The sequence below is a fragment of the Symphalangus syndactylus genome, chromosome 5, assembly GCF_028878055.3.
Source record: "Symphalangus syndactylus isolate Jambi chromosome 5, NHGRI_mSymSyn1-v2.1_pri, whole genome shotgun sequence".
NCBI classification, from domain to species: domain Eukaryota; kingdom Metazoa; phylum Chordata; class Mammalia; order Primates; family Hylobatidae; genus Symphalangus; species Symphalangus syndactylus.
Window position 1 is genome coordinate 14,010,742 of NC_072427.2, and position 24,146 is coordinate 14,034,887.

The 24,146-nt window shown below is 47.3% G+C and overlaps 1 protein-coding gene across 2 annotated transcripts in view; it reads right to left on the reverse strand.

The window, feature by feature from the left end:
- Positions 1–816: 816 nt before the first annotated feature.
- The window catches only part of ST8SIA2 (ST8 alpha-N-acetyl-neuraminide alpha-2,8-sialyltransferase 2), a 75,908-nt gene continuing 52,578 nt past the window's right edge, over positions 817–24,146 (reverse strand). For both annotated transcript variants that reach the window (XM_055277134.2, XM_055277133.2), the window contains one exon: positions 817–5,468. In XM_055277134.2, the coding sequence (XP_055133109.1) occupies positions 5,183–5,468 (286 nt within the window). In that variant the 3' untranslated portion in view covers positions 817–5,182. The remainder of the gene's footprint in view (positions 5,469–24,146) is intronic.

Consider the following 24,146-nt stretch of genomic DNA (forward strand, 5'->3'; position numbering starts at 1 on the left):
CTGCTATCTCACAGCATTGCTCCAGGTCAGGGCTCAGAGACCCAAGAAGAAGGGATGCCACTCAGCTCTCTGGGCTCACTCTGCTCCTGGCGAATGCCAAGGGAAGAGCCCTGAAGACAGGAAGCAAAGAACAGAGATAAAGATGAGAAGAGATGACATTCGGCAGTGTTGGTGAGAGACAGAGGCTGGGGCAGACTGTCAGTGTCATTGGGGATACCATTAAGGACATTCATGAGGCAGTACACATGTCTGGAGTCCCATCTGACTGGCATCAGTAAACATCTTCTTCCATTCATTCTGGAGAGGGAGCCTTAATTAGGCATGAAGAGATTTATCAAAAAGCAGCCCTCTGGAGTTGTTTGTCTCCCTGCCATCTGGAAGGATGGTTTCCTACCCTCAACAACAACAGTGGGAATGATTGAGGGGGGTTCTACAGCTCCACCTCCCAGGCCTCGTAAAACCCAAATGGCTTTTGTCCTTCCCAGAAAGGAGTGAGATTTTGCCTGTGTTGATGGGGTTCATGCTGAGGTTTGCCAGGTCTCTGTGTCTAGGCCTCTGCATAGGGCTAGTTTTCAGTTTACAGTGACCCAACCACAAAGATGAACAGAAAAAGCCCTGAAGTGATGATGAGAAGACCTGGATGAACATTCTACCAGGAAGCCATGAGGCTTCATGCAGGTTTTTGGCCTCAGTCTTATGACCTATACAATGGGAATAATGATTTCTGCTTTGGTCCAACCCACATGATTTTTCAGAGGTTCTTATGATATTATAGATGCAAAATGACTTCCTTAAGTATAAAGCCCTCTACAGGCATTAAGGATTTAATCCAACAAACATTTATTGAGCAACTGCTGTGTGCTATGCACCACGCCTAGTGCTGTGATGGATACAGATGAATAAAACACAGTCCCTGCCCTTGGCGAGCTTACAGTCTAGGAACAGTCAAAGGACAAGTGCACAAATAACTATAATACAAGGCAGAATATGGTAAGTGCCATGAGAAAGGTACAAATAAAGTGCTACGGTGGTTCAGCAGAGGGAGAGATCCCAGTGGCTGGTACATCAGGGAGGGCTTCATGAAGGGTGTGGTTTCCGCATGGGCTTTGAGGGAAGAAAAGGGAGCATTCCAGGGGATGGGAACAGCAAGACCAAAGGCACGGAGACAGTAAAACACAGGCGCCCTTTCCAGGAAAAACAACTCTCCTAGGCTGACCAGGGGAGGGTGTAAAGGAAGAATGGGGCCTTATCCGGTGGTCTGTAATGTCAGAATAGAGAATTGTAAATTTGTTCATGGGCCGGGGAACTTTTAAAGGTTTGTGTGCAACGGGAGAGGAAAATCACTGTGCATGTTCAGGATGGACTGGACAATGCGTCAGTGCGCACAGAGGTAATCTGGGAGATGAGACTGTTGCTGAAATAGTCCAAGTGACAAGTAAAGAGGCAAGGTTAGTGCTAGCGGGAAGAATTAGCAAGGCAGGACATGGGAGACTAGTCGAAGATAACGTCAGCATCTCAGACTAGGTGGCTGATGCGATCACGGGTCTTTCAGTAGAAAAAGGAGGGATTGTGGGGGAAGGGGACACAGATGATCCACTTGGCTTCTGATGTGTTGAGTTGATGGTGCTGCCGTGAGAGCAGATGGGGCGAGTGTCCCTCCAGTGGGTGTAATCCCAGCCTAGAGCTCAGGAGAGGGCTGGGTTGCAGAGAGGAGATGGGGCAGGGGCAGCTTAGGAAGGTGCAGCTGGGTCTGAAGGCAGGTGTGAGGTTGCTGATGGAGAGTGCAGAGGGACCCAGGAGAGGACGCCAGTGTAAGGCATGTCCACGTGGTGGGGCAAGGACAAGAGAGGGGAATACTGGTCAGATCTACCTTGATTCCTTTGTCAATCAAAGTACGGGTTTCAATAAATAAATAATAAATAAATACATACATATATAAATAAATACATGGCTGAGAGGGATTGGGAAATGAGGAGGGAAAAAAACACAAGAACGTGGCATTCTGGGTGCTGAGGGGCCAGGAAGCGTCCAGGAGGGGTCGCTGCAGAGCCAAGTGGCGTAGAGAGCTGGGAGGTGAGAGGGGCAACGTGGAGGCGCTGGGACGCTGCTGCCAGGAGCTGGGGGGAAGCCGAGGGGCATCAAGAGGAAGGGCAGTCGTGGGTGCTGGAGGCCCTTCCTGGGGCTGGTGGAGGAGGGAAGGGAAGAGGCTGCAGGAGCCAGCCCAGGAGGAGTCAGTGCGTGCTGATGCGCAGAGGCGACAGAGGTGGAGGAGAGAGGGTGAGGGTGTACAGGAAACGTAACTGGTGGGGATGATGTTTCTCAGAAAGGGGAAGGAGAAGAGAACAGATTTTAAGGGCAGATCTCATTTCAGAAGGCCCCGTCTCTTCCGTGAAGTAGAATGACGGGGGCCTGTTGGGGCTTGAGGCGAATGGAGGTCGGAACCACTCGGGTGGCTGATGGTGGGCGGACTGGGTATCTGACAGGTGGCAGGAGGTGACAGAGGGGTGCCTGTCAGCAGTGAGGGCCGGCTGAGGCTGGAGGCGCATTCTCCCGGGATGGCTGTGACCCTGCAGTTAAAGCAGAGGATCTAGGGGCCGGGTACAGGCTGTGTGACTCCCTGGGGCCACCCAACACCAGCTGGCCCACACCAGGAACTGCAGTGGAGGCTCAAATTGAACTCTGAATGGGCAGGGAAGGATAATTGGCCCCCGACTGTGCATGCCCAGATGGAGAAGGACAATGAGCCAGGGAAAGCCAAGGCCCCTGGAGCTCCGCCATCACATGGCCAGGCCATTTTGGCAGTACAGGACTCAAGTCGAGTAGGGAAATAGTGCACATGTTGATTGTCCTGGGGTCTCTAACCTTTCTCTAGAGAGAACCTGAAGTCAAGGTGGAAGGACTCCTTGCACTCCAGCTCACATCAGCTTCAATTTTAGGAGCCATGACTAAGATAGGCAGAAAGAAAACCATGTTCTGGTCCCTCAAAGAGTTCTGGCCCTTTGACTCCCCTGCAAAGGGATGGTGGGGTGCTGGCTTGGTGGATAGAGCTCAGGGCCAACTCCCGAACCTGACATGTGGGTTCTCCGCAGCGCTTACCATGAAACATTCTGGAATCCAAGGCCTTTGTTAATCCACCAACGCCCTGCTGGAAATTCTACCTGCTCCCCGGGGCACTTCAAGCTTTAGAAATTAAATGTCTTCTAGGGTCTTTGAGATCCTCAAGATGAAAGGCTCTGGAGTGTATAAAATATGGTACTAATTATTTCCACCGCCTGTGAGGAGTCCGAAACCACTCAGTTCCCACAGAGGCTATTAGGGCTGTTTCTTTTTAAAATATTCATTTTATAACGCAAATCCCCAATCACAGACTTCAAGCAACAAGGGAAAATGCAGAGATATATCACCTTCCTCACGGTTTTGGGCTGGAGTGTTCTTGCGTAGGGTTAATGGTTCTGCCTCCTCCACTCCCTTCCAGTCAACCATTAATTTAGAGCCAAGGTCCTGTTCTGCATTGCCGTTGATTAATTACATCCGGTCTCATATGCTTGGGAGCAGGTCTTGATTACTTTTCTTGACTCCCTTCACCTTCAAGATAGTAGTTTTTTACTTATCTTTCAAATATGTTTTAAAACACTGTTACTCATCAGGTGAAGGAATACAACTAACAAATCAAGCTGGATATTTCTCTATGTGAGACCTGTGATTCCAGCCCCTAAGTTGTAGGCATCGAGCCCAGATTTGCCTGGAAGATTATGTCCACTATTTGGAACTGCATTTGGCTTTGGGTATTTTTTTTTTAAAAAATCTTAAATCTTAATCTCAATAAGGGGAAAAGAATTTTGCAAAATTCTAAAATTGCTTCTGTGGGAAGAGGCGGGTGCCTGGGGGTGGGGTGGACATTGGAACCTCTCCCTGCAGAGTTGAAAACCTCAATGTTGGAGCTTGGTGTGGGCTAGTGTCACCATCAGGGTAGGAAAGTGACAAGAAAGTGACATTGATACAGCAGTCTGGCTGCAAAGGCCCCGCAGAGTGCAGAATGCAGAAGGCAAACGAGAGTGGTTGCAGGGACATGGAGCTAGAGATACTGAACATTCTTTCAGGTCTCACACTCTAGGGCTCTGTGAGGCACCCAAAAAGGCAATCATATGTATTTTAAGAAGGATGACATTTATCTTGACAGCACCCTTTCAAGCTCTCATTGTGGCTTCCCTGGTGACAGAGGGGACAGTACAGTCCCTCATGACATTCTAACAGGGTGAGACAGAGACTAACCCAGAGGGTGAAATCCCAGGGTCTCTTCCTCCTCAGTGGACTCACATTGCTTTAAAAAACACCCAAAGTAACTAGATTTTAGACATTCTCCTGCCTTATTCTAGGGTCAAGTGGGCCCTTAACAGGAGGTCTTGATTTTTCAAAAACATGATTCGGAACATTACTCCTCTTCATTGTCATCTGCTTGCTTCACCCAAAGTTCTTGGTGGCTCTTGCTAAGCCAGAACATGAACCATCCATTGTGTCTCCTCCAGCCTTCTCTCCATAGCCGTGGAGGCCTGTCTGAAACGTGTGAGTCAATCGTGTTGTCCCTTGGGCAGTCAAACTCTAAGTTCGTGGAAAGAGGCCCCCTGTGCCGATGGGGCCTCTGCTGCTTGGCTTCCTTGTGCTCCTTTGCCCGGTTGAACTCTCCAACCTCCCTCTCCTCCATGAATGGCACCCACTTTAGACTGGGTCAAGTGTCCCCTCTGGGCCTCGGCTCTCCCCGAATCCACATATCCCAGAGGCTCGGGGCAGCTGACAACGGGTGGCTCTCCGTTCATCCATGAGCCCAAAGATCCCTCCAAGCCAGGAGGCAGTTTGTCATCCAAAGTCATGGGACTGGCTTCTTTTCATGTCAAGTCCTTCCACCCCCGAAGATGGATTGAGTCTCAATCTGGTTCAGGTGGGTTCTCCACACCTTCTTCCTGTGGCCTATCTGCCTAATGCTAGATGAACACCACACAGTTATAAATACTCAGGTCAATATATATATGCAGGTATAGATATATATATTCTGGTCACTGTTTTACACTTTAACAAAGAAAACCACTAGCCTGCTTGTTCTATTGTTTGTGCCACCCCGACTCCCATCTGCCTGTGGTGTAGCTGGCAGGAAATGTGAGCCACTGAGTCCCATGGGGCGCCCACCCTACGTGGCCCCATCGCACTGGCCGACAGTCAGTTTCAAAGCCCCCTGCTCATGTAGGCTCTTGAGGGCCTTAAACTCCAAGGGCATGGTGTGCGGGCTGGCCTGGGAGGTGTAGCCATACTTGAGGCTGTCATAATAGTGGTACTTGACTGGGTTCTGGTTCTGATCCAGCGGAAAGGGCCAGAAGCCATAGAGGTAGATTTGGTTGCAGAAACGTGTGGCCAGGGTATACATCAAGAGGCCGGTGGTGGGTCTTTTGATGTGGACTTTGTTGGTCAGCCAGTATCTGGAAAAAAGAACAAGTAGAAAAAAAAAAAAAACGAAACATGGGTTAGTGAGTCATCCTTTCCAGGAAGACAAAAATTTTATCCTGCTCAGCAGCCTGCCTTCTGCCACTCCAGGGACCGATCAAGCCACACATCCCTGGTTCCCTCCACAGAGGACTGACAAGCACAGGAAGCAACTGAACTGCTCCTTAGCCTGGATGTGGTCACAGACACGAGTTTATGAAATCCTCAAAACAAACCTTTTGTGAGTACAGATGCAGAAATGGGGCTCTGAAGTGAAAAGTAGCTTGTCCAAGGTTACCTGGCTAGAAAGGGGCAGCACTTGACTTGAACTCAGGTCCGTGGACAGCTCAAGCAAGAGTTGGCAACCTTTTTCTGTAAGGGGCTAGATGATCAATATTTTTTGCTTTTAGGCCACAATGATCCCAATACTACTTGACCATTGTGTAGCTGTAGCATGAAAGGGCCACAGACAACACACATGGGTGTGGCCAGACTTGGCCATTGAGCAGCAGTTTGCTGACCTCTGAGAAAACACTGGCTCTTGTGTGGTGCCTGCTGCCTTTCGGAGAGTCCTATGGGACGTCCCCTTGCGGATCTGCATTCCTGATTCGGTCCTTGCCTTCTGAGTGTCTTCAGATTTCCTTGCTGTCCCTGCTGCAGGACCCCATCTCTGATACCCATCTCTGATCACGGGTGACTACCCTGGGGGCCCTGGACACTGGTTTGCCATGCAAGGCTGGGTTCTGCCCACTCTCTTTCTTCTAAAGACCGCTCACTACATCTTGATGTATCCACCTATCCACCTCTGAAAAAGAGTCCCCGCTTCCTGCCTCAAGTCCTCTGTTAAAGGGTTATGAGAGGAAACAAAGATAAGTGAAGAGAGAAGGGTGCAGGGTGCACCTTAGCCAAGAATGCAGTGAGGAAGAGACTACGTGCATTCCACAGACTAAGAAACAGGCTCAGAGGGGGAAAGTAACTCAAGACCTGAGTTTTAGTGACAGTTTGGTCACCAACTATCTGTGTGCCTTTGAGCAAGCCACATCTCTCTGCTGAACCTAATGTTTCACATTTATGCAATGATGATGCACAGTCTAGGTGATCTCCAAGATATCCTCCAGGTCCCAACATTCCAAGAAAATCTAGAAGTTTCTCCCAAAGTGGGAAAACATCCATTCTGTTTGTCATCATCTTACCTTCCATCACAGTTATTCTCCCTCTGGGACTCAAAACGCATGCTGATGCGTGGTCTAACGTCTTTATTTCTAGTAAAATCTTCCACTTACCGTAGGCTGAATCCCTTAAAAGGCAATGCTTATGCCTTGGTAGGAAGACATTTTCCTTACCACAGATTTCTTACCATTGTGTCTCTAGACCGGACACAATTCGCATCTTTCTGTCCTCGAGCAAACTCCATGGTTTCCCCTCCCTAACTAAAGCGAAGGCCAGCATGGTTTCTGTTGACATCTCTGCAGAGATGCATGTGACTGTATAATCAAACACACCCATTAAATTCAGGCCAGAAGTAAAGATATGTCAGAGAAAACATTTACATGTTGCTGAAAGATGAAACTGTTTAATATGATTTAGTGCTTTTAGCTGAAACGTTGGGGTGGGAGGGACAGGTTTTCTAGAAGCCCAAATACTTCTTTATTTTTGCAAAATTGTTCCTTTTGCAGCTCCTTTTGTTTGTGTGTTTGTAGGAGGTGTTAGCCTGTGAATCAGATGAGGTTATAGATTATCAATAACCTATGTAAGTTCGGTGAGTCACCTAATTATGTAACAATTGATGAAATAAAATGCATCTCGAGAATCGTCATTCTCACACCCCCCATCCTGACTATGGGGATGGGGTGACTTGAATCTCCCCTTCGACATTGCTGATGAAGGCTGTGGTCCTAGGTGGCCAGAATCGGAGTGAACACGATTCTCCCAGGCACTACAGGAGCCTCCCGCGCATGACAGGAGCCCCTAGACAAACCGCGGTTGTTTCATAAGCCTGTCCTTCGAAGACCCCTTTCCTCGCACTTTCTCTAATTTCATCCTGTCTGGGCCAAGAAACTTCCTTGCAGCTGAATTTTTCAACTGAAAACCCGAGGGAGGGACAAAGGCAGACACAGAATAGGGCAATGGCTCTGGCTGGTAACCGCAAACAGCGCAATTGAAAAATAACAGGAGCAAGTGTTTGTGGACACTGAGATCTTCGTCATTTCTTCCCCGCGCTATCTCTCAGAAGTCTCTGCAGTGGCAGCGCCTCACCGTGATCTGTCCTCCACCTAGTAGCCTCCCAGGCATTTCTCCGAAATCTCTCCCTGCTCCACCTATAATCCAAGTTCCATAGTTCAGAAACTCTGCAAGACCTGGTCCCTGCCACCTGCCAGCTTCAGCTCCCACCAACACTTGCACCCTCTCCAGAAGGTCTGGCTCACAGCTACCATGGCACTGCACTACTTCCTCATGCCTCCTGCTACCAAGGCTCAGATCGAGATTCCTTTGAGCTTTTGCCCATCTCTGAGCTGTGCTAAGTATGTCCCTCTGGGCACCCATGGAGACCTGTGTGCCAGGGGTTGCAGTGTCCATGCCTGCCTTACACACTGAGCTGTGGGGTCCTGGAAGGTTATCTCTCCTGCTGTCTCGGTGCTAAGGCTCATGACGGCTGAAGAAGCGGATGGTTATTTCAGAATGGGAAAGGATACTTCCCAGAAGAGATATGTATTTTTGGGGCTTCTTCCTCTTATATTTGTGATTCCAGGGGAGCACAGCCAATTTTCTATGGGGTGGGTAGAGGGCTGGGGCAGGGTGGTACCAGTCTCCAAGAAGTTCTGGGAATGTGAGGGGCAGACTATGGGTGGGGTGTCCCACTAGCCACGTACAGAACTGGTGCCACTCTCAAGAACTCCCAAGATGCCTTGGAATTTTTAAGAGGCTGTGTTGTGATCAGGGTTATTAGATAACTGGCCCATGTCTCCACTTTGCTCTGAGCTCTGGGCTAAATATCTCATTTGAAAGGCCTATTTCATGCCCCTTTCTCTCTCTCCAAACCTTCCTAACCACACTGCACAGCTCCCTCCTTCCCTCTGTATCACCCAGCTGAGATCTGGCCCTCTCTCAGCATCTTACCCTCACCTACCACTTTACAGTGTGTCCTCGACTCAGGCCCACACTTCAGACCCAGGCTCCACACAGGGCAGGAGGATTGAGCAACATGCTCAGATGGCAAGGGGTAGAACCAGGTCCTCCCTTCAGGCCTTCTGACCCCAAGTCCTTGTTCTTTCACCTTCATGAAACAGACACAACAGATAGGTGGGTGGCTGGGAATGTGGCTGGTCTAATGTGATTGTCCTGGGACTACCCCACATGACCATCTGCTTAGTCATCAGCTAATATGTAGGAGGCAGGAGGGACGTGCTGGCTCGGGGATGTTTGATGCTGAGCTTGGGGTTCGTTGGATAAGGAGCCCTTGCCTCGACCACCTCAGCAGCATCTACACTCCGCGGAGCTAAGCTTGGGAGGCTTTGAGGGGCAAAGGCAGGGGGACTGTAAAGAGGAGAAGAATCCCAGAGGGGCAAAGGCAGGGGGACTATAAAGAGAAGAAGAATCCCAGAAGAGCAGCAGCTGATGCTGGGGTCCTCTCACACATCCCTGCAAAGTATTCATGCACCTTAGCTTAACTACGTCCCGTAACGGGGAGCTCACCCCCTCCGAAACTAGCCCATTGCATTTTCAGCTCTAATGCAGAAGTTCTCAACCTACGCCACACACTGAAACCACCTGCAGCTTTAAAAGCTGCCTGGATGTCACTACCATGTGTGGCCTAGACGCTGGGACTCTCACAGCCTCCCCCAGTGATTCAGATGTGCAGCTACACCCAAGAACTCCTGTGATGACTGGTAGGTGGTTCTGCCAAAAGGACCCAAGAATGAGATACATTTAGAGAAAAAGAAGAAGTGTCAGGAATATAGTCATAGAGTTTTAAAGGTGATTGGGACTGGGGAGTTCAGTTAGCTCAGCAGCCTTGCAGGGGATGTGACTGAGCGAGCTGGGATTTGGGACACGTGTAGGAGAAGCGAACACCCAGCCTCAGTGTTGTGAAGGCAATAGGGAATGGTGAGGACTGGGGCATCGTGACGGGTAGCCAGTCTTACTGTTGTTGAGTATGGTGGTCCCAGATCTTCAGATTTTTTTTGTATTAGAAATCGGGATTTTTATGCAAATTCTCCAAATTTTTAAATGTTGGCAACTAATTAAAATTTTACTTTGAGAGGCTGAGGCGGGCGGATCACCTGAGGTCAGGAGTTGGCCTGGCCAACATGGTGAAACCTCGTCTCTACTAAAAATACAAAAATTAGTTGGGCGTGGTGGCATGCACCTGTAATCCCAGCTACTCGGGAGGCTGAGGCAGGAGAATCGCTCGAACCTGGGAGGTGGAGGTTGCAGTGAGACAAGACCGCGCCATTGCCCTCCAGCCTGGGTGACAAGAGCGAGACTCCATCTCAAAAACAAAACAAAACAACACCATGTGAAGCCTTACCGGGTGATCCCACAGGCCATGTCGGTGTGGTGAATGCATGGGCCTCCTAGACTGAACTTGTCCTCTTTTGTCATTTTAGAGGAGAAAACGCGGGAGTCCAGTGTGACTTGCTTGAGAAGAGACAAGCTTCTCAAACAGCTGGTTAGGCGGAGTTTGATAAAACACAGGTGTCTGAGGCTCCTGGTTCTTGAGCAGTTTTCACCCCATGGCGACTCACCAGGCTGGGAATGAGCTGGCTGCAGCTGTGGGCTGATATTACCCAGGGATCGTCGAGCTACCATGGTGTCCCCGCATGAAACATCCCGCCGATGTTTACTTCCTAAGTGAACTCAAGCCCTGACACAGGCCGGATAAACCATGGTTTGTTTATTTTCTGATAGCAAGGTCTTAGTAGGGGAAGGCTTTCAGAAATGAATTTCTTTTCAGGCCATCAATGCCATGCCCGGAAAGGGGGAGAGAGGAATCGAATCAGCGATGAAACGTCCAAGTGGCCCATAGGTGCTTCTGAGGTTACTCAGGCAATTGCTGGGCCTCCACATGTGCTGGGTGCTCCCCCTAGATGCCTTTCCCCACTGATCCCTGTGGTGAACTCTCTTTCCCACCTCCAGAAACTAAGCACGTGCATCCTGTCTTCCTGGAAATATTGCCTTTGTTCTACCGTCATCTCCCCAGTCAGACTGAGTTAACCACCTCCAGCTGATTACCATCAGCTTTGTTTCTACTTACTGTGCTTAGCAACCCAGGCTGAAAATTCATTACTGTGCTATTTCATGGCACCTCCTCCTATCAAGGCTCAGATCAACACTCCTTTGCACTTTTGCCCTGTCTCTGGGCAGCTGTGGTCACCTGTGCACCAGTATCTTTCCCTGGCTATAGTCTTATGCATTGTGCACACCTGCCTTTCCTGCTGAGCTGTGGGCTCCTGGGAAGGTCGTTGGTCCTGCTGCCTCTGTGCTAAGGGCCTCGAGAACTATGACTGCAGAAGAAATGAATGGTCATTTTAGAGTTGGAAGGGATGCTTTCCAGAAGAGGAACATGAAACTGTACTGTGGTCTCCCCAAGCACAGGGACCACATCTTACACCCCTTTGTAGTAGGATTCAAAGGCGTCTTGCTCAGTGCGTGCTGGGTCCAAAGCACTGCTGCAGAGACAGCAGCACTCAACAAACATCTCCCGGCATCTCCGGTAACTGGGCTGGGGTCAAGTGACTAGTTCTGGCCCGACAGCCCGCGACAAAAACAATGTGTCCTTTCTTGGTTGGTGTTCAAGAGCAGGCTCTCCCACTTTCTCTTCCCCTGCCTTGGAGAACTTCAAAGTCTCCTGGTCAGAAGATGTCAGCCTAAGATGGAAGAATCCTAGATCCCCGAATCACTGATTGGAAGAGAGCCCTTGCCAGCTCACATCACAGTTTGTGAGAGTGAGAAACTTCTGTTGTGCTAAAGTGCTGGAGTCTCAGGGTGTGTTATTGTAGCATAGCCTAGGATTGATTATCGTGACTTCTGTTGCACTCAGCAAACATTTGACTCAAATGGAATTGAAAAATGGGAAGATGTAGGTAAGAAGAAAGGAGGAAGCCAGCAGTGCATGCAGCTTTGTAACTGCGGCCAGCTGGGACAGGAATAGAAACGCCCAACCTCTCAGATCTGGGGCCAGGCTTTTCACCCAGAATTGCTAACTGGAAAAGGTGTTAACAGCAAATGAGGCTCCGGAATGAATCCAGAACTCAGTGGCACAGAGGGACCCACTTATTTCCGATTCTGCCTCCACGGGTAAACAAGAACTCCTGAGCGATGTCTGACAGGGACACGGGAGCGCCACTTAACGAGCAGCTTGTAATAGAAGCTGACTGAGTTATACAGGAACAAATCACTCTCGATTTCCTTTATCTCTCCTCCGTTGCTCTGGCCAATTTAGAGACTGTGTGCGTGGCCGACTTGTAGACTATTCCTTTCCTTAGGATAACAGCTGGGTGTTAAAACACAAACTAATTAATTTTGCCTTCCCAAATGAGGTTAGCTGGGTGCATCCGGGACGTTGTATTGACAATGCACCTTTAATATCCCAGTCTTGAGATTTTAATTAGAAGCCAAAGTAATCTCCAAGAAGGCAGTAATTATTTTTCAAATTGGCTACCCCAATTGCCATGACAATGAAGCACCATATTTTATGAGCACGGACAGCAATCAACGAGGATTGCCAAAATCATCTCCAAAGCACATTCGTCTTTTTCCCTGGGTTCCTGGGCTGGGTATGTGGAAAGAATAGTGGCTGTCACTGTTGGAAAAGGGGACCAAAAGGGCTTTCTCCAAGAAGCTAAAAACACTGTGGGGTAAAGCTGATGACGTCCCTAAGGAGCAGGAATGCCTCACAGGTGGTCACCAAGGGAGACTCAGGGATGCTTTGTGAAAGATCAGCAGCAAAGCTGGGAACAGAACTTCAGGGCTCCTGGTCTCCTGTCCTCTGCATTGGCAGCCTCAGCCCTGATCCAGGGGCCCTAACAGCCCACGGCTGTCCTTTCCTTGGGAACACTGTTGAGGGCTGTGGTGTGTTGCAGGATATCTCAGAATGAGACGCCATCTCTGCAGTATTGGAGAGCTGAGGATTTTGTCTCAGAATTCGGGGCTGTTGGGAAAGGCTGATCAAGCCATGGGGATGCTGAGTGTAATTCCAGATCCCCAGGCCTCCGTGCCTGCCTAAGCCAACACTCTCGCTCAAGTAAGCCAGGCTAGCGTCAAATATGGACATGCCACTGAAAACCCTCCAATGACTCCTGGAGTCCACAGGATAAAACCTGATGGCCTCCACTGGGCTTGTGAGGCCCTTGGGATCTGAGCCTGCACATCTCTCCCAGTACCCAGTGTGCACAGCCACATTGCCACGAGGAACATCTTGGTTTCTTCCACGACACGTCCTATGTGATCCTGGCTAGCAGTCCCTTCTTATGGTCTTGGCTTTGAAGCCACTTCCTGCAGGAAGCCTCCTGGACCTCCCTGGATGGTTTCATGTCCAGTATGTTGTTCTTCCCCTATCGAAGCACCTATCACGCTACAATGAAATTACTTGTTTACTTGTCTTTTCCTTCCCTACAGTTTTAAATTGTATACGTAAGTGTACTGACTTCCTGCTTCTGTATAACTCCAGATCCTAGCATGGCACATGTATAAAGTGGGCACCTCACAAATCTTTAATAAAGCAGTGAATGAAAACAGCAAGCAGAGGCTAGAGGCTCATTCTGGGGACATTATCAGGGCAGATAAATGACCCCAGCTTCACTGCAAGCCCTTTTAGGCAGCTGCCAGGACTGCACATGGGAAAGGCAGGCTCACACCATCCTAGACAGCAAGTTACCAAAAGGAAGGAGAAAAAAGTATGGCACTGGGGATTTTTCCTGCTACATGGCGGGCCCCGCCGGGAGTAGTGAGACTGCTGCTCATGCCCAGGTATCACCTCTGTCCCCTGTGGCCCAGCAGGAGGTCCAGCAAGACCATTTCTTGGGGGCTTAAGCCTTCCGGCTGGATTCTGGAGTTTTAATCAATGCCACTCCAAAGAAACAAAATTATATTCAATCTCATTCATAATCAAAGGAATCCAATTTCAAACAACAATCAGATACCACTTTTCATTGGATTGGTAAATATAACTAATATTGATAATACACCCATTGGTGAGGTTAAGAGAAAACAGGTATTTTCAATAATTGTAGGTGAGGATGTGAATCGATACCTACCTCTAGGGAGGGTAATTGGCAGTAACTATAAAAATTAACAATGAAAATTGGCAAAGACTTCCGAAAAGCAAACCTATGGATGTGCATATGTTTGCAGATATCAGCACAAGGGTGATCGATATAGCATTGATTATACTGGCAAAAAATTGGAAACACCCTCAATGCCCACCAATGGCTTCTGCTTACATAAATTATAGTCCAGACACACAGTGGACTGCCAGGCAGCTGTGAAGGAGAATGAGGTGGTGTGTGTCAATATGGAATACTTTCCAGAATTTAACAAGGTGCAGTACTTAAAACATGTTCCGTATGTGTAGAAAGGGGGTATTTTTGGAAGGATACACACACAAAAAGCCAGTTTAACAGGTTGCTTCTGTGGAGGAGGACAGGGGGTGTGGAGTGGAGTTTGATTTTTGCTTTAAATCCTTTAATCCAATTTGGATTTCTTTTCACTATATGCATTGCTATTTAAAAAAAAAATTGGAGAGAGAGAGAATCCATTACACACAAATGCCGGGAGCCACCTATGCCTTAATACCACAGACCTCCCTCCTTTTCTCTTTCATGGAGCACACTTCCAAAAAGGCGAATCTAGTTCACCTCACCCTCTGTCAACCAGAGGAGACTGGGACCAGCACAGGGAAGGGACCAGCCCTAGGGACACAGTCTCTGGATTGCCATGGTCCTGTCTGGGAGGAGCCACCAGCAACCTGTCTGGTCTCTCCCTATCTTTTTGTACCTTGCTTACTCTTCTCTCACCTTGGGCCCTCCAGTCTCTGCAGCAGGGCTTGCTTTGCTGACCTGGCCCCTCTGGCCCTGGCCAGAGGCAAGCTGAATCAGTGCCATCCTAAAGCCTTAATTGGGCTCCTGGTGCCTAATTAAGCACCAGTTCACAGGCCTTGTCTGCACCAGCTCAGTGGGCTGCTTTCCTGCCTGAGGGGCCACCCTCTCTGTGGGTCGCAGCCTCCTTCGATGTTGTAATTAAATTAGAGCCATTCACCACCAGCTGCCTGAGGCCATACTCAATTGCCTCCGTGTCCTTCCACTCCATTGCTCACCTTCCTAGCCAACAGCCAGCCAGGGCTCCGTGCCACCCCACAGGCCAGCAGAGCCAGGGGCCCCTGGGTGAGCTGCTCAGGTTGGGGCCGCCGAAGCCCACCTTGTTGGCACCAGAGGCTGGGCCCTGCCAGCTGCTGGTGAGAGCAGAAGGATAGGCCTTCTGCTTGGGTTTCAGAAACATGCTCCCCTCTCCCTACTCACTGCCTCAGATGGGCAGAAATTTTGTAAGTCCACTGTGGGGGCAGAGACTCAGATGTGTTGAATGAGAGAATCTCAGAGTAGGAAGGGAGGCCACGTAACCCTGCTGTTATGGGTTGAATTTCTCCTTTCCCCCAAACTCATATGTCGATGTTTTAACCCCCAGTACCTTGGAATGTGACTGTGTTTGGAGGGAGGATATTCACAGAAGTAATCAAGTTAAAATTAGGTCACTAGGGTGGGCCTTAATCCAATATGACTGATGTCCTTGCAATGAGGGGGGATTTGGAAACAGGCATACAGGTAGAAGGCCATGGGAACAAGAAGATGGCGATCTACAAGCCAAAGTGAGAGGTCTGGTGCAGATCCTTCCCTCATAGCCCTCAGATGGGACCAACCACGCTGATCCCTGAGTTTTGAACTTCCAGCTTCCAGAACTGCGAGATAATACATTCTGTTGGTTAAGCCACCCAGTCTGTGAGACGTTGTTATGGTAGCCCTGATTAGCGAGCTAGTCTGCCAACTCTGTATGACAGGGATCTCCTCTCCACCATCCCAGTAATGAGGGGTTCGCTGCTGCCTGAACATCTCCAAAGATGTTGAATTCACCACCTCCTAAGAGGCAGCCAAGCCTATTTCAGATGATCTTATTTGTTGGAATATTCTTCCCAATGTCTGGATGGAATCTGGCTTCCTCCCCCAACCCTAGTTCTACACCTGGAGCCTCACAGACCAAATCTATGAGCCACTGGAGGGCAGGAGCCTTGTTCTATTGACTTTTTTATTCCCCCAGCACAGGCCTGGAGCCTATTGATGCCTAATGAGTATTTGCTGAGTAAATAAAACTCTCTTGTTCCTTGGAACCTTCTCTCTCAAAACCTCTCAGCTTCCAAATTTCTCTGCCACTGTGGCCCCTCTCTGGCCTGGCACCTAAAGAAAAATGTGATTCTCTAAGTGGGATCTGGCCAGGCAGAGAAAAGCAAGGCCATCACCAACCTCCGCACCTCTCAGAGATGCTATCCATTCATTGCTGTGACCCAAGACCATGTTATCCTTTTGAGCAACCACACACCCACTGATGGTTGCTGCTGTTCATCTCTCTGTACTTGTACACATGTTTTGAACCTAGGTACAGAATCTTGCATTTGTCCATGTCAAATTTTTTCCTCTTTGGTTGATTTGGCTCTAATTCTGAGACCCCAAATATGGAGAATCCCCCAAAAGTCACATCACCAGTGAATGTGCTAAGCAGACCACTGATGCTGTCGTTTAAGTTATTGGTAAAAATGGGGACAGAGACCAAGCCCCGTGGCTGGTTCAGAGGGGTCTCTCTGTGGTCCACATTAATCTAATTAGCATCCTTTGGGTGTCAATGGTCAGCAGATAGTGGTTAAACTATCTGTCAAGGATACAAGGAGGTCACAGTGGAGATAGTAGAGATCACTGACACCTATATATGTGGATTTGAATCCTAGCTTCCTTCCTCTCCTCATCTGCAATTTACAGAAGGGCAGGCCTTCTGCTTGGGTTTCAGAAACAGGCTCCCCTTTCTCTGCTCACTGCCTCAGATAGGCAGAAACTTCATAAGTACACTGTGGGGGCACAGACTCAGATGTGTTGAATGAGAAAGTCTCAGCGTGGGAAGGGAGGCCATCTAACCCAGCTGTTATGGGTTGAATTTCCCCTTTCCCCCAAACTCATATGTTGATGTTCTGTAAATTCCATTTGGGCAATTTACTTTGCCCTTGTGAGCCTTAGTTTCCTTATGAGTAGAAAGGAGAGGAAAATAATATCTATCTTATCAGGTTGTTCCGAGAAGTTAACATTTGTCCCCTTCGATTCCCTAAACTGTCCGTCAAGTTCAAGTTGCCCATGAAATGCTTCGTCAAGGTAGCTGACTTATGTCCAGATGTGAAATGACTATACCAATCCCTGGTCTATACTATACTCATCCCCTCTGCTGCCTGCCTCACAAAGGAACATCAGAACAGTATGCCCAGATATCTTCCAGTTTTACTTCTCCATCTTTAAGCATTCATCAGCCATGGGATTGGTAACCTATTTGAAACTCTGGCTTGGTGTTGACATTAAGCTCACCGTTGTTCATCCTTTCCTCATGTTTAGAAAATTGGGACAGAGATTTCCTGTCCCTGATTCCCTTCTCTAATTCTGCATGATTTGGAGAAAATCATGGCCAGGTGCTCAGTGGTCTGACTGCAAGTTTGCCCCTGGGAGGTTCATTGGTTTTGACTCTGTGGATAGCAGTGGTTCTCAAACTTATGCTGTGCATCCAAATTACTTGGAGCACTGTTGAAACACAGAGTGTCGGGCTCCACTCCTAGAGTTTCTGATTCACCAGGTCTGGGGTGGGCCTGAGAATTTGCATCTCTAACAAGTTCCCAGTGATGCTGATACAGCTGGTCTGGGGACCATGAATGTTAAGAACCACTGCTTTAGAGCAGTAAAGTGGGACTGTCAGTAAAGAGCCCAAAGGCCCCATTCCCCTATCCGAGTAAAAGACTCATCTTTGCTGAAAAGACAGATATAGGAGTTGAGGAGTTCATTATACGTTTGCCCTTTGTAGCCCCTATGCCATCTGATCCTAACCTTTGGTTCTTACTTGAAACATAAAAAGACTTTTCTGCTTTTCTTAATATTTTCATAAACTGAAACCCATCCTGGCTTTGGCCTTCCTGACATGATTCTCTAGGGTGCCATCACTATTTCCTAGTTATGTGTAATAGGGGCAAATGGATGGTGATCAGGAGCAGGGAGGAGACCTGGATCTGTCCCTAACCAGCCGTGGGATCTTGTGCAAGTTACTCCTTGAGGCTCAGTTTTCCTATCTTTTAATGGCGGTAGTCCTGTCATGACATGAGATAATGCTTAGCATGGCGTGCGGCATGTAAGTGAACGCGTTCACTATGGTAGTATGTGCCCCTCAGCTGTTTTCCTACATGTCCTGTGGCAAGCCATCGAGAGCGGCATGCAGAATGTGTGACTGCATTTCTGAGCCTTTCTGAGTCACCACCCAAGGATGTCTGCTTTCTTCTGAAAAATGCCTTTGTTGTGAAGGGGCAGCCAAACAAATTGAGAAGAGTGAAACCAAAGGCACATTCAAGGGCAAGTGGCATGGAGAGCCTCAACTGCGGTTTCAGCACAACTGTGTCATGCCTGGGTGCTGGCTGGTGTTTGATGGGATGCTGAGGAACTCTGACCTTTCAGCTTGTTCTCCCTGATAAGGTGCTGCCCCAGGCTCTGAACAACTGCAGTGTGCCTGTGTAGCCTTGACGCGTTGCTACCTGCTGTGGCCTTCTAACACCCCTTCTCCAGTGTGGCAGCTCCTGGCCCACTCAGCTCATTGTCATCCCTGTCCCTAGCCCAGTACTAAATGAGTGCAAATTTCTGCTGCACCTGGTGCACCACATTAGAGCGAGAGAATGCAGTTCAGTTCCTGGTTGTGCCATTTAGATGCTGGGTGGCTTCAGACAAATGACCTAACTTGTATGAGCATTAAGTTCCTCTTTTGCAAAATGAAGGTAACAAAATGAAGGTAACAAGTTAACGTTTGTCCCCTTCAATTCCCTAAACTGTCCATCAAGTCCAAGTTGCCCATGAAATGCTTTGTCAAGGTAGCTGACTTACGTCCAGATGTGAAATGACTCTACTGACCACTGGTCACTGCCCTAAAAGTGAATTCTCATTTGAAATTCCCACCAGCAAAGCAGAAGGGTTCCTATTTCTCCACATCCTCACCAACACTTGTTATTTTCTGTGTGTGTGTATGTGTGTTTACTAATAGCCATGCTAGAGGGTATGAAGTGATATCTCATTGATATGGTTTGGATCTGTGTCCCCACCAAATCTCATGTCCAATTTTGTAACCCCTAATGTTGGAGGTGGGACCTGGTGGGAGGTAATCAGATCATCACAAGTTCTTGTGAATGGGTTAGCACCATCCAGTGGATGCTGTCCTCATGATAATGAGTGAGTTCTCATAAGATCTGGTTGTTTAAAAGTGTGCAGCACCTCCCTCTCTCTCTTGCTCCTGCCATGTGAGATGCCTCACTCTCCCTTTGCCTTCTGTCAGAACTAGAAGCTTCCTAAGGTCTCCCCAGAAGCCGAAGCCACTGTGATTCCTGGAGAGCCTGCAGAGCTGTGAGCCAATTAAAACTCTTTTCTTTATAAATTACCTAGTCTCAGGTATTTCTTTATAGCAGTGTGAAAACGGACTAATACATTCATGTATTTAATTTGTATTTCCCTCATGATCAGTGGAGCATCTTGCCATGTACTTATTGGCCATTTGTATATTTTCTTTGGAGAAATGTCCATTCCAAGTCTTTTGCCCATTTTCGAATTGAGTTATTTGGGTTTTTTGTTGTTGAGTTGTAAGAGTTCTTCACATATCCTGGATGTTAATCCCTTATCAGGTATAATATTTGTAAGTCTTTTCTCTAATTATATGAGTTGTCTTGATAGATTGTCCTTTGATGCACAAATGTTTTACATTTCTAGGTAGTCCAATTTATCTACCTTTTTCTTTCATTGCCTATACTTTTGGTGTCATACTTAAAAGACCATTGCCAAACACAAGGTGATGAAAAACTTCTCCTAAGTTTTCTTCTAAGAGTGAATTTCTTCTAAGTGAAATATATAATTAACAATGCTTAAAATGCAGACAACCTACAGAATGGGAGAAAATATTCACAAACTATACATCCGACAAAGGTCTAATGTACAGAATCTATAGGGAACTTAAACAACTCAACAAGAAAAAGAACCCCATTAAAAAATCGGCAAAAGATAGGAACAGCCACTTCTCAAAAGAAGACAGATAAGTGGCCAAGAAATACATGAAAAAATGCTGTTCATCATGAATCATCAGAGAAATGCAAATCAAAACCACAATGAGATACCATCTTATACCAGTCAGAATGGCTATTATTAAAAAGTCAAAAAACAACAGATGTTGGTGAGGATGTGGAGAAAAGAGCATGCTTATATATTGTTGGTGGGGTTGTAAATTAGTTCAGCCACTGTGAAAAGCTGTTTGGAGATTTTGCAAAGAGAGTAGAACTACCATTCCGCCCAGCAATCCCATTACTGGATAAGTATCCAAAAGAAAACAAATCATTCTACCAAAAGACACATGCGTTGGCATGTTCATAGCAGCACTATTCACAATAGCTAGGACATGGAATCAACCTAGGTGCCCAGCAGTGGTGGATTGGCTAAAGAAAATGTGGTACATATACACCATGGAATACATAATGGACGCATGGTGTATTAACAGTACCCATTCACAAGTAAGTGTCCCCAATGATCTAATAACTAGAGGCTGTAATCCTAAATGAATTAACACAGGAATAGAAAACCAAATGCCACATGCTCTCACTTATAAGTGGGAGCTAAACATTGGGTATTCATGGACATAAAGATGGCAACAATAGACACTGGAGAAGAAGGGAATGGGGAAAGGGTTGAAAAACTGTTGGGTACTAAGCTTAGTACCTGGGTGGTGGGATCATTTGTATCACAAACCTCAGCATCATGCAATATACCCAGGTAACAAACTTGCAGAAGTACCCCCTGAATCTAAAATAAAAGTTGAAAAAGAAAAAAAATCATTAAAATGGTAAATTTTATGTTATGTATATTTTATCACAATAAAAGTTTATTCACACCTCCCCACATACCCTGTAAACAGGGGGTTTACTGGGCAACACATCTTAACATAAGGAAATAAGATTATTTTGCAAACTGCAGTCCATTATTGGGACTTCAAGGTGAAGAACTCATGAGTGACTGGTTTAACTTAGTCCACTGCTCTGACTACTACAGAGTCCTGTCTTAAATTTAGCCTATTGCACTTTCCTCCTTGTGGCTCCAGCCCCTGGAACTCTTGAGTCCATAGGACAAGTCTTATGTCTTTCCCACATTGTAGCTCTCCAAGTGGCAGGTGGCAGCTGCCACAATCACAGTAGGCACGATTGACTGATTACATGTGTCCTCTGTGGGGATCTGGGGGAAGGCAGGTGAGCTGGGGAAGGCAGTCACGGAGCTGGGGTCTGGACCCTTTGGAGGTGTCGCTACTGCCAAAGCCGACGGTTTTGATGCTAGGCCACAGTGCCTCTTGGCCGGATTCCTCCTCAGCCTTCCTCTCTACAATCCCTTGGTCTTTTCTTGTGTGACTTTGTACTGCATCCCTCCCCAGCCCATTCCTCCACTTGCAGTGAACACCTGGTAAAGTCCCACCAAGGCAAGGGCTAATGACACATGCTCCCTACCTTTTCATTGGTGTCCTATTAGACCCAGCACCCTACAAAGTCCAATGGCCCCATGGAGGGAGAGGATCATTGGCAGATATCCACTCCAAGCCTCTTTTTCCCCTTATTCTCCCCCTGCTAAAAGCAGAGGCTAACCTCCTGCAGTATTTCCTCCTGGGAGGTCCTGCAACTGAAGATGTTGCAGTCTCAGGATGAACAGCCTGTTTGTTTAAAGGGCTTATTACTGGTGCTTAATGCTATTTTGACAGATGAAAGTGAGTCAGTTATAGCTGGAAATAGCTCTGGCTGCATCAGTTTCTTCCAGGTGGTTGCCCATTCCCCATTCAAGGGACTTTTTCTCTCCTTAACAAAGGGCAGTGTTTCTCCTCTTATCCCCAAGGACTCCAGAACCATCTCAAGAGTTTCCTCCTTCTAGGAAGGAACAATATTTAATATTTAAACAGTCCACAAGTTGAGGGTTGCCAGTGCAGACCTACTCTGACAGGGATGAAGTGAAAACATGGTCCTGACAGGCCAACCTCCAGGATAAAGTATGTAGCCTCACTGAGTCCCGTGTCCATATGGGGATCATTCTGGCTCCATCAGACACACATGTGGCTGCTCCTTATCGAATGTCTCTCTAGGGCTTTCTTGGGGGCATTGGGTTTTCCCTGTTGATACCCATCTTAATGAGACCAGTGTTGGTCACAGCCTTGGGTGACCACAGTCACCTTCATGAGGACAAGAACCCTTTGTGGATGGCTCAGAGGACTTCCCAGGGTCACACTGAGTTATGCTAAGTCCCCAGTGAAGAGCATCCTGATGCCCCTCAGTCAGTGGGGAGTCTGTACACTGGGCTCTCTCACGTGCCTGGCGATCTGCCATGTGGTTGGATGGGCAACTGGGTATAGGGCCTGACCCCAAGCTGGGAGGTCAGGAGTGTGGTAGGATATATATTTATAACAGGCATCTCACACTTCATATGCTCAAGAAAGAACTCCCTTCCACAATGTCCCCAAACATGCATGGGCTTCTCTAAGCTCTTCTATCACAGACTATGGCACCGCCATATTGAGCTTGTTTGCTTGGGCTTGTTTGCTCAAACTCTAATTCTAAGAGTCATCCTGGATTTTTCTCTTTCTCTCCCCCATTATGGTCCTTAAATAGGATCCACCAGCAAATCCTTCTGCCTTTACCTCAAAATTTTATAGCAAGTCTGACCAACTCTTAGATATCCCATGCCATAATCCTAGTCTAAGCCATCATTATTTCCTGCCAGAGCTATTGCAGCGGCTTCCCAACAAATATTCCAGCTTTCATTCTTGCTGGAGGGATCTTTTAAAGACACAACTCAGATCTTCTCCCTCACCTCCTTCACTGCCCCTCAAACTTAGAATCAAACCCAAACTCTTTACCATGGCCCACAAACATATGTGCATTCTAGCTCCTGCCTCTCTCACCAACATCATCTCCTTCCCCTTTCTCCTTGCTTACTCTGTTTCAACCACATTTGTCTCTTGGTTGAACCTTGAACACACCCTCCCACCTCAAGGCCTTTGCACTTAAGGTTCCCTCCACCTGGAAGGTTCCTACCCCAGATCTGCACATAGCTGGTGCCGTTTTGTCCCTTGAGACTTAGCTCAAACCAGCTTCTTTCTAGAGAAGAGTTTCCTGATAGCACCATTTAAAAGTATCTTATTTATTTGTTTACCTGTAATTTATCTTTCTCTATAAGAAAACTTAATTGTTAATGAGATCTGAGATCTTTATTTTATTCACTACTGTATCTTAGTGTCTAGAACAGAGCCTGGTGCATAGTAAGCACTCAATAAATATATGTGGAATGAATGTGTGTAAGTTTTAAAATATATCCACAAATCGGCACTTTCCCATTGAGAGGCAGGGTCTATGTCTACTCCCCTTGATTCTAAGCTAATTTAATGACTAGATGGCTAGTAGATGATAATAGAGGTGACACTATGTGGTCTTAAAATGTGATGCAGCTTCTGCCTTCGTCTCTGGGCCACTTGTGCTAGAGCCTGGGCCACCATGTACACATCTGACCACTCTAAGGCTACCATGCTGTGAGGAAGCCCAATCTAGCCCATGCAGAGAGATCATTTGGAGAAACCCTAATATAACATAGAGAGAGACCCGTGGTCAACCCCAGCTGCTTCAGCCCCCCACTGTTTTACTTCTAGCCAGTCTGACTGCACCTGACCTAAGAACCATCCAGGTGAGCCCTTCTCAGATTCTTAGCCAACAGAAATTGTAAACAATATAAAATGGATATTGTTGTTTTTTTAAGCCACTAAGTTATGAGATGATTTTTACTGCAATAGATAACTGGAAGAGAGTGAATGAATGATTAATATTAAACTATTTTTCTTGTGACTGCTATAATGGGCACTAGTAAATTCCTAGCCAATTTACTGATCCAAGTGCCAGGGAGATCTATGCCAGGTCACATGAATGGGAGGAAACAAGAAGGAGATTGGGAACTACTACTTGTTTGGCTGGGGCTGTTTAAGAATGCTATCCAGGTTGACATGGACTTCTTGATAGGAATAGTTCAGACCCTCCTCAACATTTCCTATTTGTTTTCCTTAATTCTTGGAATCTCTTTCCTGGAATTAGAGATCCAGGCCTAAACAGGAAAATCCTTACCTAATTAGTTACATCAAAACTCTTCTTAAAGAGAGTGGATTCCATTGCTTTAACTCTCCCTATCTCTTTCATATTGCCTAGGTAAAGTTCCCCTCCATTTTAGAGAGAAGACCTTGTGGACAAAAACATATCCTAAGAGATGCTCCTTTGAAGATCTCAGCCCAATCAATAAGATGTGCTCTGCAGAGTTAGAGAATATTGCGCTGAGACATAAAGATGGCGATGA